General features: G+C 55.5%; 1 protein-coding gene across 3 annotated transcripts in view; it reads right to left on the reverse strand.

The window, feature by feature from the left end:
• Nucleotides 1-20,266, reverse strand: part of Myh14 (myosin heavy chain 14) — a 73,852-nt gene that overhangs the window by 26,104 nt on the left and 27,482 nt on the right. For all 3 annotated transcript variants that reach the window (XM_046466227.2, XM_046466226.2, XM_046466225.2), the window contains 19 exons: nt 19,987-20,082; nt 17,695-17,813; nt 17,075-17,227; nt 16,753-16,926; nt 16,295-16,468; nt 15,305-15,419; nt 11,122-11,309; nt 10,826-10,947; nt 10,129-10,198; nt 9,821-9,981; nt 8,978-9,086; nt 7,730-7,861; nt 6,520-6,726; nt 5,377-5,514; nt 3,986-4,109; nt 3,341-3,512; nt 1,629-1,841; nt 1,063-1,207; nt 460-666 (listed from right to left, as the gene is read on the reverse strand). In XM_046466227.2, the coding sequence (XP_046322183.1) occupies nt 460-666; nt 1,063-1,207; nt 1,629-1,841; nt 3,341-3,512; nt 3,986-4,109; nt 5,377-5,514; nt 6,520-6,726; nt 7,730-7,861; nt 8,978-9,086; nt 9,821-9,981; nt 10,129-10,198; nt 10,826-10,947; nt 11,122-11,309; nt 15,305-15,419; nt 16,295-16,468; nt 16,753-16,926; nt 17,075-17,227; nt 17,695-17,813; nt 19,987-20,082 (2,819 nt within the window). The remainder of the gene's footprint in view (nt 1-459; nt 667-1,062; nt 1,208-1,628; nt 1,842-3,340; nt 3,513-3,985; nt 4,110-5,376; nt 5,515-6,519; nt 6,727-7,729; nt 7,862-8,977; nt 9,087-9,820; nt 9,982-10,128; nt 10,199-10,825; nt 10,948-11,121; nt 11,310-15,304; nt 15,420-16,294; nt 16,469-16,752; nt 16,927-17,074; nt 17,228-17,694; nt 17,814-19,986; nt 20,083-20,266) is intronic.

Consider the following 20,266-nt stretch of genomic DNA (forward strand, 5'->3'; position numbering starts at 1 on the left):
GTTCAGTTTGAAACAGAATAAAATGAAGTTTTAAAAACGGGCTTTGCTTCGAAGGGCTGCAGAATGCTACTGCGCTCACGCTGCTTCGTGTCCCTCCTCTGGACTTTTCTAATCAGACTATGAATTATTCAAAGGCAGAAAAGAGAAGAAGAGCTTGGGGCTATGGCAGGGTACACTCCAAAGGGTCAGGCACGCCTGGGACTGGACTTCAGTTCTGAGCGACTAAGGGCAGTCAACGGTTCTCTCTGGGCCCCAGCTTCCTGGTAGGTACGATGTGAACAGTTTTCTCTCTTAAAAGTGTTGGACATCCAGTTACTGCTCACCAATTCCCAGCCACCAATGTGTGAAGAGCTGGGAGTGGCAACAGGGTTGATGTGGACCAAACACAAACCCAGAGAGAGCAGGCATCTCTCTGAGGTCACACAGCAGACACCACCACCACCCGGCCACGCCACTCACCTGGGCTCGCTGCAGCTTCTCAGCAGCCTCCACTCGTGCCCGCTCCCCGTCGCCTGCCCGGCCCTGCACTTCCTGCAGCTGGGACTCCAAGCGGCGTCTCCTCTGCTCACCCTCCTGACGGGCAGTCTGCAGGCTGCTCAGCTCTGCCCGAAGCTCAGACACCTCTGCCTCCAGGGCCAAGCGGGTCTTCTCCCACGCACCTTTGCCCTGTTGGGGCAGGAGACGGGCAAGGCGTCTGAGCATCCCCCCCACGGGGCCAGGACATGCCTGTCCCAGGGCCTTTGCACAGGCAGTTTCCTCTGCCTGGAACACACCGCTCCAGAGGTGGCTTACTCGCGCCTCCCTGGGTTTTACTCAGATGCCACCTCCTCACAGAAGCCCTCCACAGCTGTTTAAAATCACAGACCTGCACCTTGGCTCTGGGACCCTTCCCTGGTCACCTTCACCTTCCCAGGGCCCCTGCTCCCCCGAGACAGATCGTGAACGAGTGGAGCCTGCTGACTCTCCTCTCCTACAAACACAGAGCCCCTCCAGGTGGGCAGCACGGCTGTTGTGACCCTCCTCCAACCCAGGTCACACCCTCCCGGCCCAGCCCCAACCCACCCTCCGGGCCTGCTCCAGCTGCTCCGCCAGCTCCCCCAGAGCCTGGCCGTGGCGCTGCCTCAGCTCCTGCACCGCCACCTCGTGAACGCGAGTCTCCTCCTCCAGAGCCTTCTTCAGCTCCGTCACCTCCTGTTCCCTCTTGGACCTTTTGTTGGGGGAAGGATGACAGGGACAGACTCTCAGGATAGAGGGTGGCAGGTCTTTGGGGGAGCTGGCTGTGGCTCCTGTTCTTGCTTCCTCTGAAGGCACAGGCCTCACTCCACACCACCCAGGAGATCTGGGTGGTGACGCTGCACGGGCATGAGGCTCTGAATGTGAACTCCTACTCGTCATGCAAAGCCCTATTCAAAAGGCCCTCCTCAGGCAGGTCTTTCTGGACCGTCTCCCACAGACCTGGTTTTGGGCCTTCATTTACTATTCACTGCATTAAAGCACCTGTTGCCCTGCACCGGGTCTGTCTCTGTGCCCAAGCTGCCACAGAGCTGGTGCAGGTGAAGACCTGGCTCTCCATCCTCCTCCCACACCCTGCCTAGCCAGGGCGGGCAGTGCCCACGCCTGCCCCTCACCGGAGCTCCTGCTGCGCGTTGGTGGAGTCCAGCGTGTCCTCCAGCTCACCACGGAGCGCCTCCAGCTCCTCGCCCAGGTCGCGGCGCTGCTTCTCAGCCTTGGCCCTGGCTGCACGCTCAGCCTCCAGGTCCTCTTGGGCCTCGGCCAGGCCTGCCTGCGCCTCCCGCAGGGACTTGAGCAGCTGGGCTCGGGCTCCGCCCTCCTCCTCTGCCCTGGAGGTGACAAGGACCATGGGGGTGGCACAGGGGCAGGCAGAGGCGAGGGATGGTTTCTGGGGCTGAGAGGCCAGATTTCTGGGTTTGGGGAGTGGCCAGTCCTAGGTTCAGACCCCGGCTCTGCCATGGGCACGTGACTCAGTCCTTGGGCCTCAGTTATCCCGCTGTGCTGTGGGAATGTCACCCATGGTAATCACAGGTGAGGCTGGCAGAGCCCCTTACATCCTCTGCTTTATTGCCTCTTGGAATGCTCCCGCCAGAGGACGAAACTGGGGCTCGAGGGGGAGCGCACTGTCGGGGCCCATGACCCTCCAGAGGGTCCCTCGTGGCCCTGGGCAGCACCCCTGCAGAACTCTGCATCGGGGACAGTACTTGTTGGGGGTTCAACACTCAGTGCCACTCAGGCCGGGCTTGCCGTTCCTGTTCCTGCCTGCATGGCACCTCGGAAGCACAGGCTCCTGTGCTGAAAGAGGCCTGAGGATGGGGCTGTTGCAAGCTTCGCGACACAGAGGGGAGAGGAATGCTGGGAGCTTGCTTCTACCTTTGGAACTGCCCCGAGGCCCAGCCCCACCTGGATAGAGCAGCCGTGGTGGGGAGTGGGGTTGGGAGGAGACGGAGGGTGGAGTGATGGCTGGGTGAGCCCCTCTCCTTTCAGGGTGATGGAAACGTGGGTGCTTGCGCCACACTGCAGAGTGCGCTTTGGAGTGGCGGATGCTGTGCGGATTCCACCACAAAACAAAACAAGCAAGAGTAATACAAGTAGGAGCCAAAACACCCGGTGTCCAGGGAGGTGTGGGGTGCGTGCTTTCCCGCGCTAACCCTAGGGCAGCTTCTGCAATTGTCCCTGTTTTAGAGACGAAGAAACCAAGGCTAGACAGGTGAGCTCACGGGTCCAGAGAGCGGAGGAGCCAGGATTCAGCCTCGAGGGAGCACGTTTTTACGCGCGCGCGCACACACACACACACAGTGCAGTAGTGATTCTAACACGCATTTTTCACATTTTAACCTCTCTGAAATGAGAGTCACACCCAGAATCGAAGGTGTCTTAGCCTGCGTGAAGTCCAGTGCAGAAAAACACTGGGAACCCCAGGAGCGCCTGTGGCATACAGCAGGCTCCAAACTTTTTTTTTTTTTTGAAACTCGCTCAGTTTCTGGGGTGGCTTTGAACTCACAATCCTCCTGCCTCACTTAGCCTCCATAGCCACCAGGACTACAGGCGAGCCACACCCAGTAAATCACGCTGATTCTAAGCAGCTTGGGGGGAGGCTGAGGGGGCGGAGCGTGTGCGCCCAGCGCTGCAGGGTCCTTCCTCTTTTCCTTGCCCGATGGCTTCTCACCCCTGCTATGTGCACTGGGCAGAAGGGACGCTGCAGCTGGGAAGGGCTGGGGTCTGCCCACAGCGGGGAGAGCTCCCGGGGTCTGTCCACAGCCGGGAGAGCTCCCGGGGTCCGCACTGCGCCCCTGCTGCTGGCCCTGCCACGCCCACCAGCCCGCACCTGGCCAGCGCCGCCTGCAGCTCCTCCTCCTTGCGGCCCAGCTGGGCCCGCAGCTCCTCAGCGCGCTGCTGCTGCTCCACCATCTGCTCCTGCAGCTCGGAGCTCTCCCCATCCAGCCGCCGCTTCAGCTTCTCCAGCTCCTGGCGGCCCTTCTCCTCCTTCCGCAGGCGGTCTGCAGGCGGGAGGTGGGCCATGCACCCGAGCTCCAAACTCAGGTGGCCAGGGATCAAGCCTCCCCGGAAGCCACCTCCTCCTTCCAGGCTCCCGGGTCTCAGGGACCAATTTCTCCAGACCCCAGCCGGACCTGAGCTCTGAGTTGTCACTCCCGCCTCCGAGGAGCCCGGCCTCCTCCCTATGCTGTTTCCTTTCTGATTGAAAGCGAGCAGCCAGGGGCAGAGGGACAACATGGCGAGGTAGACAGGGACAGTCAGGTGGACAGTGTGGGAGCTGCCAGCTCCCCAGGGAGGGAGCGAGAGTAGGATCTGAGATGCTTAGGAACGTGGGCACTGGGACGCCCTCCAGTCCTGGGCCTGCTTTCCCACACTTAACCCATGTGACCGCTGGGTGCACAGCGCAGGAGGCTTGCCTGAGGTCCCCTTAGAGCATGCGCGGCCCTCAGTCCCCCGCTACGTGCATGACGCTCACCCTCCATGTCTGCAATTGTGGCCTCATATTTGAGTCGCAGCTTGTTGAGGCTCTTGACCTTCTCCTCCTCCTCGGCCGCCTGGGAGGAGAACTCCGCCAGGCGCTCTTCCAGCAGCCGCCGCTCCTGAGGGGTAGCGGAGGCCAGGGGGTCAGGAGCGGTGCCAGCCACACAGGTCCTCACCAGTGGCTTCTCCCATGCTCATCTGTGTCTGGAGCGTCACCTTCCTGGTCGCCCTCCTCTCACCCCTGCCTCCTTTGCCCTATTCCCTGGCGCCTCTGGGCTCATCCCCTCCCCCACGAGTTCACGGCTGTTAGCTGCAGGACAGTGACTGTTAGTTCCACTCAGGGACACTGAGGCTGCTCCAGCCATCGCTAACATGAACACCATGGCCACCGGCACCCAGTCGGCTGCACTCGCGTGTGAGTTCGGGATTCTTGCACTACTCAAAGGATGGTTGTGGACCTGCGTCCCTGGGCGGGCATGCAGAGCCTGGGGCCTCCAGACCAGCTGGACCAGGATCTGCATTCAATGAGCTCCTCCCCGACTCCTGTGCACATTGGAGTTTGAGGACCATGGACTGGGGAGTGCTCTCCAAACCCTGAGTGGTTTTGGAAATGCATGCAATGGGCTAACACTGTCCTTCAGGACAAGGGGGGTGCTCAGGGTGGAGCTCTTGCCCCGCACACAGAAAAGGTAGAAGAATAGAATAGAAAGGGTCAGAGCTGGCTAGGTGGTCCCCACACTGTCTTCCTGTCACACTGCTCTACACCTCCACCCTGGACCTGTTGCTCTGCACAGTCCGTGGGATGTAACTCCCAGTCCCATCCAGACTGGGTTTGGCCATGTGACTTGTTCTAGCCAAAGAGGTGGTGAATGCAGTGCAGGTGGGAGGTTAGAGGTGCTGTGAGGTCTGGTCTGACCTCGTCTCGTCCTTCTCCCATGAGAAGAGAGAGCCCAGGTTGCTGCTGGCCTCTGGCGCACCTCAGCCTGAGGCTGAGCCCAGCCGGCCCAATTTCCGCAGCATTTTTGTTTCTGTTGTTGCGATGGGATTGAATCCAGGGCGCTTAGCCACCGAGCCACATCCCCAGCCCTGAATACTTTTATTTTGAGACAGGATCTTGCTAAGTTGTTTAGGGCCTTGCTGAATTGCTGAGGCTGGCTTTGAACTTGCAGTCCTCCTGCTTCAGCCTCCCACATCACTGGGATTACAGGCGTGTACCACCACGCCCAGCCGAGAGATGGTTTAAGGTGTAGGAGAAGCACTTTTCTCTACGGCTGTTTGGGTTTTGCTTATAGGTGTCCAGAGCTCGTTCTAGCACCTGGACCCCAATTCTTCATCCCTGTCACCTGGCAGACACCCCGACCCCACCCCCAGCTCCCAGGGCCCCACCTTGCTCAGCTTGGCATTCTGATCCTCCAAGAGCAGCAGGTCCTCCTCAAACTTCTTCAGCTTCGCCTCTGTCGTCACCTTCTCCAGCTGCAGCTTCTGCCGAGCCCCCTCCTCTGCCTCCAGGTGGGTCTCTAGCTCCTGGAGGGAGAAGGGAGTGGGCAGGGCGCCCCGCAGACCTCTGGGGCTTGTGGTGCAGACAGGTCCACACCCTGCGCAGCGCCAAATCCTCACTGCCCTCCCCACTTCCTTCACTGGTTCACAAGTGTATCTAAGGCCTGGGGAGCCCCAGGGTTGCCCTAAGCCCTGGGGAGGCTAATGGAAATCACATTCCTCCGAGTGCACTGGGGGATGCAGATCGAGGCCGCAGGTAAGCATAATAAAGACACACACAAATCATGTAGACGGGTACTGACCACTCTGCTCCCTGGCCATCTCCCCTCCTGATCAGGGACCCGGCACTTGCAGACTAACCCTGAGAGGACGTGTCAGTTCCCTGCCATGAAATGATTCTAGGGAGCTGTATTTATGACTCATGAGCTGCTGTCAATCTGGTCTGTCCCTGCAATCTTTCAGGTACCCTGAGTTCAGTGTCCCCAAATTCTAGGGCACCGTCCCTCCCCCACCAAGGAGTTGAAGAGGAGGCCATTAAAACGCCACACAGCTCTTGAAATGTGGCCATTGTGGCTGGGGAACCAAATTTTCGACTTTGTTTATTTGAAACTTAAGACCAGACACTATGAAAAATCTAAAGTGTCTGGAACAAGCTGGGTTTGTGAATCTACTTTTTTAAACTGTAGAAGATTTGAAATGTAAGTATAGATCAAATGTTTCCAGTGAAAACACAGCGTCCAAGTTGAGACAGGCCTTGAGTGTGAAACACACTAAATCTTGACGAGGAGCCACGGAAGTGAAGCTGCCTGTGAACGCAGGAGATGGAGAGAGGCGGAGTGTTGAGGATATCACTTGAGTGCCTGGACCCAGCCATACCTGAAGCTTACATGTTTTAGGGTCTACCCTAAAAAAGTCATTTGGAGCTGACTTTTTTTCTGTAAATTCATGGCAAAAGAAACATGATATATAGAAGCAAAGGCGGTTGGGGTAGACAGAAGGGTCCAGGGAGATGGAGGGAAGTCGAGGCCAGACCTGGATGTGCTGCTGCAGCCTCCTCTTCTCCGCCTGCAGTTGGCGGCCGCACTCCTCCTCCTCGCCCACGCGGGCCTCCAGCTCCGACACCACCAGCTCCAGCTCCTGCTTTCGGGCTGCCAGCCGCCCCCGCGTCTCCTCAGCCTCGGCGCACAGTTCTGCCTCCGCCCGCAGCTGCTCCGCCAGGCGGGTTCGCTCCTCCTCCAGCTGGGGAGCGGCGAGAGGTCAGCGGTGGGCAGGCAGGGCTCCCAAGGTGGCCCTTCGTGGAGCGCCAGGACCTTCCTGTTACCGAACTTGCTTTGGGGGCAGGAGTGGGTGGGAGGCGCCTCCTCGGGTCCCCCTCTCAGAAGGACCTTCCTATCACCAGGGAGGCCGCGCATCTGCATCTCCCTCTCCACCTCCCACCGCCCATCGGTCCTCAGCTCTGTCCCTCCTGTCCTAGACGCTGCCCTGGCCCCTCCTCCCTGTCCCCACAGCCCCGCAGGCTCAGATCTCACCCTCTCCGTCCTGGATTTTTTCTCTCCAGCCCCTTCCTCAGGACTCCTGGCCAGTCCCTCCCCTTTCAGTACAGACTCCAGCTAACCCAGCGAGAGCCGCTCCCACCTCGCCTTTCATTTCATCAACTAACTCTGACCGCGACCCAACCAAAATAATTCAGAAAAAGTCAACAGAGCCCCGCGCGGTGGCGCACGCCTCTAATCCCAGCGGCTCTGAAGGTTGAGGCAGGGGGATCTCGAGTTCAAAACTCCGAGGCCCTCAGCAACTCAGCGAGACCCTGTCTCTAGAGATAAAATACAAAAAAGGGCTGGGGACGTGGCTCGGTGGGTAAGTGCTCGGTGGCTTAATGCCTGGGACCAAAAATGAAAAATAAAAACAAAAAAACCAACAGAAAACTACCCCAGAAGCATTTTAGATAGGAAACAGGCGGGAAACAGTTTCGAACTCCACCACCTTACTGTCCTCCCATCCCACCTCTGCGGACTCTGCGACCCCAATCTGACCCCAGACTGCAGTTCGGCCCTCAGGGCGCTGCACAGCTGCAGTCCACCCTGCTGTGCCCCACAGTTCTCCCGGCAGCCCGGTCCTGCACTGGGGCTGGAGCAGAAGCTCCGCCCTTCACAGCTGGCCGCCGCGTCCTCCTTTCCTGTGGCCCTGCCCCGTCGCTCTCTTGACCACGCCCCGGTGGCCCCGCCCACCACCCGCCCCTCACCTGTGCGACTCGGCCCTGGAGCTCCCCTACTTCCCGGGCGCTCTGTTGCTGCAGCTCTTGCACTTTCTGCAGCTCCTGGGCCCGCGCCTGCAGCACCTCGTCCTGCCGTGTCACCTGCAGCAGTGGCTTCACCTAGAGAGAGGGGAGGGGTGATGGATTGGTGGCTCCCACGGTGGGAGGCCGCTTGGAGGCCCAGGGGCTAAGCATTCCTGGTGCTGTGGGAAGCCCCCACCTGCTTCCTCGTCCATCTAACGGCCCCTACTTCACAGGGTGCTCTGATTATCCTCTTTGTAGGCTGCACGCCGTGGCACACCCCTGTAATCCCGGTAACTCGGGAGACTGAGGCAGGAGCCTTGCAACTTAGCAAGGCCCTAAGCATCTCAGTGAGACCCTATCTCTAATAAAATACAAAAGGGGGCTGGGGATGTGGCTCAGTGGCTGAGTGCCCCTGGGTTCAATTCCTGGTACAAAAATAAATGAATAAATAAGTTACCCCTTCTAAAGAGTGTAAAACGTTGACAGGGACATAGCAAGCCCCATTAAGTGCATTAACACATTTGTTTTCCCCCTGAAGTCATCCTCTGTGGCCTGTGGCCCCTGCTCCTCTGTGCAGTGTCCTAAACCCAAAGTCCAGAGTGGGAGATGCACTTTACTTTGCCTGATGTAGGTGGGAGGGACAGGTGCAGGGTCTGCACCACGTACCTGCAACCAGAGTCTCACCAAACTGCTCCGGCCTTGCTAAGTGGGATGCACTCTGGCAATTTTGGTTCTCTTGTTTTCTATTCAGTTTTACACAACTCTGCTTGATATCTTCCCACTGGACCTGATTAAAATCTCACTGACAACCCTAAACAACAAGCTCAGGCGGGCTCCTTCTGCCCTGGATCCAGCTGTAACTGAAGCTTCCCTGTATCTTTTAACCATGTTGGCTTGAGTCAGATTTTCTTGTCACTTGCTACTTAAAAAATCCTGGGTAGGGCTGAGGTTGTGGCTCAGTGGCAGAGCACTTGCCTAGCATGTGTGAGGCACTGGGTTCAATCCTCAGCACCACATAAAAATAAAAAACAAATAAAGGCATTCTGTCCATGCACAACTAAAAAAACAAACAACAACAACAAAAAACCCTGGTTAACAAAGGTTGCACGGATTCTACAGATACAGAAATCTGAGGCTTGAATGGAAGAAGTCACTGTCCAGGTAGACACTGTCATCCGGCTACTCAGCCCCCCACCCTCCAGCTGCCCTCACCTTGATGAAGAGCCGCCACCACTGCCAGTGCCTCAGCTTGAGGTAGGCCGCACAGTTCCTCTGCATCACCCTCAGGGCGCTCTGCTGCTGCTGGCGCCTCTGGAAGGCCCTGGGCAGGGATAGGCGATGGAGAGTCCCTTTAGCAGGGGGCTGGAGCTCCTTCCTCCTGCCCATTCCTAAATGCCCAGGGTGTGCGGCCTGTTCTGCTGTAGGTGGGTCTCGTTAGTCCTCCTGTCCTCAGCTCTCTCTGCCTGGCCCAGAGCCCCAGTCCCAGTTCAGGTGACATCCTCCTGACCTAGCCCCTTCCCCACCTCTTCCCCCGCCTCCCATCTCCCACCCTCTCCCCTGTGTCCACCCCAGCAGGCCCTCAAAGGGATCTTCCTCCATCCAGAGCTGGCCCTCCCTGATCCCAGCCCTCCCTGGCTCCCCAGTGCCCCCCAGCCTGGTGTTTGGGATTCCCTCTTCTGCTATGCTCTGCATTCTCTGAGCCACCTTTAAGGGGGCAGGAGGCACCCCCAAACTTCCTGCATCCTAACACATGCCAGGCCCCGCACCAAGGGCCTTTACCCCAGGCCTTCTCTGCTTCAAACCTGAGAGTCCTGCATCCTGGGAAATCAAGACCCATGCAAACCCAGGAGGGCTGGGCCACTCCGCTGTCTTCAACAGCACTTGGCCACAGGACCAAGAAGCCAGGGCAAAACTCCCCTGAGTCCTTCCACCTTTGTGTCCACCCCCCACCACCACCACACACACACACACATATATACACTTAGGGTCATCTGGTCAACCTCTCCCTGACCTGCCCTCAGCCAACAGGTTCCTGAGGAACGGCAAGACCCCCACCTGCGAGCCAGGTATCCCCGGGCAGCTGCCTGGAAGGATACGATGATGTCGGTGACCTTCAGGTCCCGTTCCTCTTCCAGCTGGGCCAGAACCCCTGCCCGGAAGAAGATCTTGCTCTGTCCCACACGGTAGAGGTTGGGGTCCAGTTCTAGGGCCTGGATCTGTGAGGGATGAAGGGGTCAATGGGGCGGGGGAGAAGAAGGGGAGGATCAGGAGGTGGGGGAGGGGAGGTCCCAGCTCCCCCTCCTGTGTCTGGGTCCCTATGTGGGCAAGTGGGTGGGCACAGCTCCCTGCTGCCGCACACTCACCATCTTCTCACAGGCCTGCTTCCCATCCATAAAGCCCTTGGGAATGGCGTTGGGCGTCAGGATCTCATACCTGTGGTGGGCAGGGAGGGCAGAGGAACAGCGTTCTAGCCACCAAGACTAGATCTCCTAAACTGGCCAGGAAAGCAGTTGTGCAAAATACCCCACAGCTAATTTGTTTTTCATATTGATCACATGTTAAAATCTTTGGATGCACCGGGTTAGGTAAGAGTTAGGTAAGAGTGTTAAAGCCAGTCTTGCCTGTTGCTTTTACTTTTTAAAAACGTGGCTACTAGAACGTTTCCAGGGCTCCATGCAGCACGCGTTCTGTTTAAGGGGTGACGCGCTCTCTGTGGCTTGGGGGAGCACACTTTTTGTTACCCTTGCTTATCAGACTCCAGCCTGTTCTGCTTCCGTGTTAAAGCGCAGGCTGCGACACGCTGGGGTGAGTTCAGTCATGATTCAGGGTCCCTGGTCCCAACAGAGGCACGACATGCCCAGGTCCCTAAGCGTTCTGCGTGCTTTGTATGGAGGGCAACTGAATGGGTACTGTCCTCCCAATTCACGGAGGAGGACACAGGGACTCAGTGTGTCCCTGGCCCCAACGGCCCCACTTCAGAAGTAGCTTTGCGGATACTGAAGCTGCGGGGGCTCCCACACCTGCGCGCCACTCAGCCCCGCCACGGGCCAGCCCACTCACCGCTGCCGGAACTCCTGGAAGAGGATGCGGTTGGGGAAGCCCTGGCGGCAGATGCGGATGCCCTCCAGGACGCCATTGCAGCGCAGCTGGTCCAGCACCAGCCGCGGCTCCAGCTTCCCGGCCTGCGGAGAGGGAGCGGACACGCGGGGTCGGCGGCGGCCACAAGGGGGTGCCACGCGCCGGGCAGAACCAGCGGGCGGCGGATCGAAAACGGATCCCGTGTGGGTGCGGCCAAGGACCAGCCCGGGCCTTTACCCCCATGGGGCCGTCCTGCCTCCCTGCGCGGGCGCACTCACCCTCTTCTCGTGGTTGGGGACGATGCAGCGAACAAAGCTGGGGTTGGTGTTGCTGAGCGTGGCCATGAGGCGGCTCAGGGATTCCTTGTAGAGCTGTCCCACCGTCCGGAACATGCCGCGGCGGGGGCGGCCGCCTGGAGGGCCGTCCCCGAGGCTGCTCACCTGTTCCAGCCCCACGATGCCCTCCACTGTGGGCGGCGGAAACAGAGAGGGGGAGTCCGGTCAGCTTGAAGGAGCTGCGCTTATGGGACTTACGGGCCCTGGAACTTTATCATTTCATATCATCATAAATGCCCAGGGCACACAGCCCGGGAGGTGGCTCTTGTCAGCCCCATTGGATAGAAGGGCAGATTGAGGCTCAGAGAGACCAGAGACTGTGCACAAGGTCACACAGCTCAGAAGATTCAGTGTGCGCCCTCTCCAGCTCCCCGGGATCTCAGATCCCTCTTCTCAAGGATGAGATGCTTTCTTCATCAGACACGCGGCGTCTGACCATGCGCCTTAGGATGCCCCTCACCTACAACTTGTAGAGACTCTACTCTCCCTGGTTGTGCTCAGAGCAGTTCACACACAGCTGCTTGTAAGCCTAGGGTCATTCCCATTTTACAGAGGAGGAAACTGAGGCCCAGAGAGGGAAACAGGGAGAGCAACCCCAGTGCAGTAGCAGGAGCATGGAACAGTGACACCTTGAAAATGTGATAAAGACAGCTGTCACGTGTGACCTCTGAACAGGGCACAGTGCTTCCCTCTAAGCTCCTTTTCTAGAAAGCTTCAATTTCTCAGTAACCTTTGACCTCTGTTGCCACTTGGCGAGGCCATTTCAGCTAGTAACATAAACCCGACACACCTTTCTTCTGTGTCATCTCACATTCTGTGCACTGAATCAGGCCGGGTTCTCAGAAACCTGCAGCCGGGCAGAATCTGACGTCCTGCGAAACTCAACCCACCTAAAGGCCATCAGTGGTCAACTGGATAATCCAGCCTTAGGGCAGGGCCTGGAGTGTGACTTGTTCCTCCCTGGGTTCAACTCTCCCCCACTCTCATGCTTTCAGTCATTTTCAAAATGATAATCATCAAGTGCTTAGAGCCTAGGGAAGAAGTAAGGTTCTGTGTTCAAATCCCAGCTCCGCCACTTAGCGGCTGTGTGACTTTGGGCAAGTTACTTAACCTTTTTCTGTGTTTCAGTTTCCTCATTTGCATAATGGGGGTAACAGTCCTAACATCCTCCTCACTGGGTTGTGAGGAGGATTCTGGGTGTCGATCATAAGAGAGCTTCATATCATGAACAGCACATAGTAAGCGTTCAAGAAACACAACTAAAAGAACAAATGAAAAATTAAAAACAAAAAACCCACAGCTTTACCATGCTTGTCTGTACTTTCCTTGAGGGTCAGTTAGACACTGGAAACTGCAGAGGGGGCCGGCCTGGGGGGGAGCGGGAGGGAGAGACCTCCAGCAGAGAGAAGAGGGGCTGGATGATGCTCAAACCAAGTCCCCAGCCCAACAGTCCACCCTCCCTGTCCAGCAGCCTCACCCGTCGATGCACAGGGACACCCACCCCCTGGCAGAGGAGTGTCGGAGCCGCGCCTCCCTGCAGATCCTGGGGGTGACGGGGGGAAGGAGCCAAGGAAGGAGAGCTGCTGGAGGCCCCCGTGTTCTGGGGAGTGAGGGCAGATGAGAGGGAGGGGAGATGGCAGAGAGATGGCAGAGAGATGCATGGAGGGAGAGAAGATGGCATGAAGAAAGAGAGGAGAGGTCGTTAGTCAAGAGCACAGAGCGGAGCAGGTGGGAAGCCTGAATGTTGGCCGTGAGATTTTCAAGTCCTGTTCACCTTTATATCTACCCACTGAGGGAATCGGTGTTGGCTGACAGGATGAATGTCCTCTATGGGCCTTGAGCATGAGGGGAAAACTCTCTCTTCCTAGAGGCTGTGTCTGTCTGTTTTTAATAGGGATCCTTGTCAGGAGCTGCCCTGGATGCAGATGCCTTTAAGTCCCGATGCACTGGCTTCTGACCAATTATTGCCTGCAGTCTGGCGGTGCAGTGCCAGGTCCCAGGAACTTGGGCGTTACCCCAGCTCATATGACAATGTGGCTCCAGGTGTAGGTGTCACCCATGGGGATGAGCTACCCTCACCTGTTCCTTTGTAATCCTACCTTTGCCCTTTTTGGGACAGAATGTTCCATGGAACCTGCCCTTGTGTGTCCCCTATATAAGAATAAAGAATTCTGGTGGCTCTCTCTCTTTCCATGGACCCCTAAGGTCACAGAGCCAACTCCTTACCATTATTGAAAAGGTTCTTCTGTGTGTTTTTGTGCTTTGTCATTTTCTTAAATTACTGGCATAGTCAAATTTTGTGATCCCAGCATGAGGTCGCCAGCTAGGACAGATGGCAATATATCTCCTATTTCCCCAGGCTTCCAGGAAGCTCAAGAACTAACTTGATGCTCCCAGCACACTTGTTAGTTCAGCCGCTCAGAGGACAGCTTATCTCATCTACCTTTCCCCTGGCTGCCAGGATGCAGTATGCCCAATTCATGATCCAGGCTGCTACACTAGACATGAATACCCAAAATGGCCCCAATTCCATTCCCTTCCTCACTTGGAATCCTTTGCCTGTGACGTCTAACGCTTTGAATCTGGACTGGCCTCATGAGTGCCTTTGTTTAGGAGAGCTTGGAGGAAGTGCGACTATACCAGCTCCCAACCTGGATTCAGGAAGCTTCACAGCCTCCACTTTCTCTCATGAGCTAGGCACACACTGGATGTGAAAAATGTGGGCTCACTGGGGGATTTGTGTATCCTTGAGGGGGCACCTGTTTTAAAGAATAGCAGGGGAGATTTTTCAGAGATGATTTTCATAGCAGAATCTGAATATCAAATGCTGCTTTTCACTCTCTGGTGTAAACAATACGAGACACAAAAATCAAATTCTTCTTGATGACATCAGCTCATAAGATGAAGGCATTGTGTGCTCTTTTTTCTAGAAGCAGCTCACCTCACTTATTTTGTTTTCTTGCCTAATTGCACGGGCTGGTACTTCTACAGCTACACTCTCCAGATCAGTTAAAAGGTTATGGCAAATTCACAAATTCAAAATCAAAATGCTGGTTCTGCCAGTTTATAAAATCATTTCTCAAACCTGCCCTCAAGATGAGGACAGCAGACAAAACATCTGGTGAAGGTCAGGATCCTGCTATGAAGGCACCTGACATTGCTGCCGATGCCCCCAAGCACATGGATGGCCAAACTCTTTCCTTGTTGGAGCAGGAAAACCCCGGCAAACCATATCTCAGCCTGTGGTTCCTCTCCTCCTCAGGGGCTGGAAGGGGACTTTGTAATCAAGTGAAGAAAGCAAAGACCCAAAGCCAATGAGCCTACAGAATCCCTTTCTAGGTTCTCTTGTGGTCGTTAATCCCTTTTTAGTAGAATCTCCTAATTTATTTTAGGGAACGTTTGTCTACAAGTATTCCTACATATGTTTATACATAGATCTACAAATAAGTTTCTCTCTTCCATTAGAATATCCATATGCAACTTGCTCTCCATATCTGCAGGTTCTATATTCATGGACTCAACAAACTGTGGATTGAAAATATTCAGAGAAAACCTCCTGAATCCATAATCAATATTTACAGCTTTTTTTTGGTGGGGTGTATGTGCCATTATTCTCTAAAGAATACAGTATAATAGTTATTTATACCATTTATAATATATCAGGTATCATAACTAATTTAGAGATGACTTTAAGTATATAGAAAGATGTGTGTAGGTTGTATGCAACTAATACTCCATAGTATACAAAGGACTTGGATATTCACAGACTTTGGTACTTGAAAGGAATGCAAAAACCAAGTCCTAGTGAACTGAGGGATGACTGTACCTATTTCTTTTTCTGGTGTGATTGCATAAGCTAGTATTTCTAAAAACAGTGATTGACAGCAAGCCAATCAATAGTAGACATCATTGTGTTGCTTCTGATGAAGGGAGTGTTTTATCCTTGAATGGGATGCTGGTTGAAGATATCAACCAAATGACACATCCATCCGCCACTAACTGGAAACACTACCTGTGAGCCCTGGGCTCTGGGTCTAAGCAGAGAGCTCATCAAAATGGCCACACTGTGAGCAGGAAGAGGGATGTGCAGGCACCCAGGGACAGGCCCTAGGAAGGTGGTCCTCACCGTCCTTCCAGATCTCTGCCGTGAGCCGGTCGGTGCTCTGGTGAAGCAAGGCTGCGACATTGTCGTTCAGTGGATCCATGTTCTTCATCAGCCACTCATTGGCCTTGTAGTCCACCTGATGGAGCCAGAGAGAGACCATGTGTCTTGGGCTCACCAGCTCCCTGGGCGGCTGAGCCCCATGCAGCTCCCAGGGACCAGAGCATGGGCGCCACCTGGTGTCTGCAGTGGGAACAACATCCCCTACCCTATCCGCCTGTGCTCTGTGCCTGGAGAGCGCAACCCACCTTCTGATGTCCTCTCTTGGCTGCTAGCGCCCCCTCCTCACTAAGACCACAGACCACATCCAGCCTGCAGCCTCTTTCTATGAAAGTTTTACTGGATACAGTGTTCTTTTGTGTTAGCAGTGACTTCTTTCATGCTACAACAAAATTGTGTTGCTGTGACAGAGGCCATCCACCCACAAAGCTGACGCTATTGCTGTCTGGCCCTTTACAGAAAACGTCAGCGGGCCATTCTGATGGAGCAGTATTCTCGTGGAGGCCTCCTGGCCTTCCTCTTAACGTAGCTGCCCCTGTTAAAGTTCCTGCCAGCCTTACATCCTCACAGCCTGTACTAGTATCCCTCCCAATAAGGAAGTTTGTGAGGACAGAAACCATACTTGACTTATGTCCCTAGTTATGCTCAGCACAGAGCAGGGCACACAAAAGGCCTTTGCACATGTTTGCTGAATGACTGAAAAAAAGGTGACACCCTCTGGTGAACTCCTACCCATTCCTCAAAACCTTGCAAATATCCCTCCTGGAGGAAGTTTTTTTTCTGACTTCATCGGAGTCCTGGCTCCTTCCTGGGCTCTCCTGGCCCCTGTTTGTCTGTGACTAGAAATCAGGGGCCCTGCTTTCCCTCTGTGTCCTCCCCACCCCTGCAGCTAAGTAGAGACCCCTTGATCCCCACTCCTGCCCACTTGTCCCAAGGCCATCCCCAGCCCCCTACCTTGCCTGCATAGTGCAGGACACTGAAGTCAGCCTGATCCCGCAGGTGCCTCGGGCGCTGGAACTTGGGGTGGCTTCCCTGCTCCTGGGCTACCTTCTCCACAAATGACTTGTCCGTGGCCTTGGGGAACCAGCATTCCTCATCCAGCAGGGCCAGGAGTCCGGGAGGGTTGGCCTGACCATGGACAGGAGGGGAGAGTAAGACAGATCCCCAAATATTGGCCACTTAGGTTGCTGCTGATTTTTAGGTCCTACAAGCAACACCTGGGACTAGAACCAGATGCGAGGACAATAGTGAACAATAGTGAACCCAGTGACAAGGCCCTGTGGCAGGGCATTCCGGGTCCCTACTGCCTCCTGGTGGCAGGGCTCTAAGAAGCACCAATGGGGGCGCCAAAGCCCCCAGAGCCCCGAGGCCAGGGCTGGTGGGTGCAGAGGGCACCAGCCGGCGCAGCTCACCGGGCGCTCGATGAGGTCGATGCAGGGCTGCAGGTCGAGGCCGAAGTCGAGGAAGGTCCAGGGGATGCCCTCGCGCTGGTACTCCTCTTGCTCCAGCACGAACATGGTGTGGTTGAAGAGCTGCTGCAGCTTCTCGTTGGTGTAGTTGATGCACAGCTGCTCGAAGGAGTTGAGCTGCCGGAGCGGCACAGGGGTGAGCGGCACAGGGGCAGACCTGAGAGGGACCGTCGCCCAGCCAGAGAGGGACAGGGGTGCGGCAGAGACCCCGAGGGAAGCGGCAGCGGTGGAGTCTGGCAGCCCTGTCTCAGCACAAGCAACAGACCTGGAAGATCTCAAAGCCCGCGATGTCCAGGATTCCCAGGAATGAGGCGCCCTGGCGGGGGCTGCGATCCAAGGCGCGGTTGAGGCGCAGCACCAGCCAGCGGAAGAGGCGCTCGTAGGTGGCCTTGGCCAGGGCCTCCAGCGCAAAGTCGGCCTGCGGACGGATGGGGACGAAGCACTGTGAGGCCCCAGCCCGTCCCCAGCCGTGGAGGAGACCGTGGTTGGACCCTGAGTCCTGGCCCCTCGAGCTTCACCTCCAGCTTCTTGGTTACGAACGTCACCAAGAACAGCCCTCCATGAAGGAAGCCCCACTGCTGCCAGCGATGGGGCCAAGTGCTCCCAGCTGGCCAGCTCACCAGTCTGGCCCATGCCTCAAGTCAATTTCCATGTCGGGATTAAGAGCTGGACTCCGGAGCCAGATAAACTGGGCTGGAATCCCAGCTCTAACACTTAAAGGCTGTGTGACTTCAGACATGAAAATAAACCTCTCTGTGCCTCAGTTCCTTCATATGAAAATTGGGTACTAACAGAAAAACCCCAGCTAACAGTGGAACCGGGGGTCCGGATCACTTCCAACCTCTGTCTTCCCCAGCTGGGGCCTCAATGCCAGGCCCCGCCTACCTGTTCCTTGCTCTGGGCCTTTTGCACATAATCTCGGCCAACTTTGATGCGGGGTGTGAGCAGGGCGCGGGAGAAGTCGGTCACTCCCAGTCCCAGGAGGCGGCAGAGCTTCTGCGCAGCTGAAGAGAAAGGAGAGAGGAGGAACACCCATCAGTACCATGGGGGGCTGCGGCGGTGAGGGGGTGGGACGGAGAGCCGGGGCCTTCTCCGTGGGGTGTTTTCAGTCCTAAGTGTGATGTTCCGGCCCAATCACTGTAGGAGCTAGAGAATTAATAACCAGACAGAATGACCCAGGACGTGAGCAAAGACTACGCTGCTCATCACACCCTTGTTCCTAACGGAGGCCAGCGAACAGCCTAGAGTTCAGCGACTGCGGGTAAAAGAAGGAGCGGGATAGAATCCTTTGCAGAAACACAACCTAATTCTAAATCAATCCTTTTCAAGCCAGGTGGGGTGGTGCATACTTGTGATCCCAGAGGCTCTGGAGGCTGAGGCAGGAGGATTTCAAGCTTGAAGCCAGCCTCAGCAACTTAGCCAAATCCTGTCTCAAAGTGAAAAATGAAAAGGGTTGGGGATGTGGCTCAGTGGCAGAGCACCCCTGGGTTCAATCCCCAGTACTGCCAAAAGAAATAGTAATAAAACATAAGTCCTTTTGATTTTCAAATGTGTTTTACCAAGAAAATAATGGGGGGGGGCGTTATATTGGGAAATAGTTTATGAACTCGAATAAAATGTGCAATACTTTGCAATTTTCATTTAATTCTAAAATGTCTTAAAAGAATCATGCAAAGTCCATCTTATTTTTACAGGTTAAAAATTGCAGGGAGAAATGCACGGACAGCACAATGCGGGGCAGGAGAAGGGCGAGATTGTGCCGGAAGGGAGTTTCACGTTTCTGGGCTAAACCCATAATAAAGAAATGTCCTCAAGCCTCTGTCACTTCCATCATGGGGAGCAGTTACTACAAATGCTCAGCCTCAGCATTAAAGATAAATGCCGGAAGGAAATAGCATCAAAATGTCACTGGTCATTACATCTGAGAGGTGAGGACAGGAGGATTTAAATTTCTCCTTTGGTGTGGGCATGTGACTGCAGTTTCTAATCCTTTTTTTTTTTCTTTCTTTCTTTCAAGATGCTGGGGATGGAACTCAGGGCCTGGAATGCTAAGCCCTAGCTCTACCCTGAGCCATGCCCCAGCCCAGCATTCTGATTCTGCCAGGTCTCTGTGCATTCCACGTGTGGAGTTTCAGAGCTAAATGACGGGACTCAAAACAGCACGTGGTTAGCAGGCCGTGGGGCACTACGCAGCCATCAACAGAGTGTTGTTCATGGGTTCTCAGCCTTGTGGGCCCTGTGGCATCTGCTAAGAAAGCCCACAGAGTGCTTCTCTGATTTATGTTTGCAAATGCAGAAATCAAAACTGCACAAATTTCAAAGGGGACCAATGACAGAGATGTACAGCTCCACCGGTGGACGCCAGATTAAGAAATCTCTGTCTAGTTAACCTCAAAAGTTGCCCTCAATGCACTAAGAGGAAAAAGCAGGTTTCAAGATAGTTTGTGAGGTCTGGTCCCAATTTCATAAAGCAAACATCTGTATGTGCATGGCACCTTTGCTGGATTCTTGACTCAGCCCTGAGGGCCCCAGATAGTGTTGCCGGTCCCACAGCCCACAGCCTGCTGGGGTCGCCCCGCTTCCTCAGATGCTCTGGGCTGGGCAGCTTTTGAAAATGAGCCCAGAGGATTTTATAACCAGGGCAGAAGGCTCTTCTGATCTCTAGGGGGAGCCATGTGAAATATGACCATATTTCTGTGACAATCTACATCCACACTAGTACAGATATACAGCAAAGCCCAGAGAGCAGTCATTTCTCAGAGATATGATTACAGGCATTTTCTCTCTGTCTCACCGGGGTTTTCTCCTTCCATCCTGTATTAGCATGTAATAATACAGAAGCATACATATTTTCATTTTGGTTAAAAAAAGGAATATTGACTATAATTCTGCTTTTCATGAAAAGAAAAAAAAAATAAGGTATATAAGCAGAGGGCACAGTCCTGGAGGAGATTTGCCAAAAGCTACGGGTGGTTCTCTCCGAGGGGCCGGTGGGCCGGGCGCCCTGCTGCTGGGGTCGTGGAAAGGCTCAGCGGAGCTCAAGCTTTTCCGAATGACAGGAAGCGCGCGGGATGTGACTTGGGCAGGCCTCCGCCAGGGACAGGGAGTCAGAGTGGCCCTGGGCGGGAGGCTGGGGAGGGGGCCCCACCCCGTGGGCAGGGCTCGCGGGGGCAGTACCTGTGTTGTCGGGCATGGTGGCTTGGTCCGTGTTCCGCTCCGATTTGAGAACCACGTTGCCGAACTGCAGCACGGCGGACACCGTGCGCAGCATAGCTGGGGGCGACAAAGCCAGATGTCACCGGCCACTCGTCACCGGACCACTAGCGCAGCACGGATCAGCCCCTTGAAAATTAAACTTGACGACCCTAAGGCGAAGCATGCCACCACCCCTCGACTAAAAACCTGCCTGGACCTGGACAGGCCTTTAAAAATGAGGCCGGATCAACGCAGGCCGCTG

This window comes from Marmota monax, unplaced genomic scaffold (assembly GCF_021218885.2).
Source record: "Marmota monax isolate L192 unplaced genomic scaffold, Marmota_monax_Labrador192_F-V1.1 WCK01_AAM20220418_F8-fsc00160, whole genome shotgun sequence".
Lineage (NCBI taxonomy): Eukaryota > Metazoa > Chordata > Mammalia > Rodentia > Sciuridae > Marmota > Marmota monax.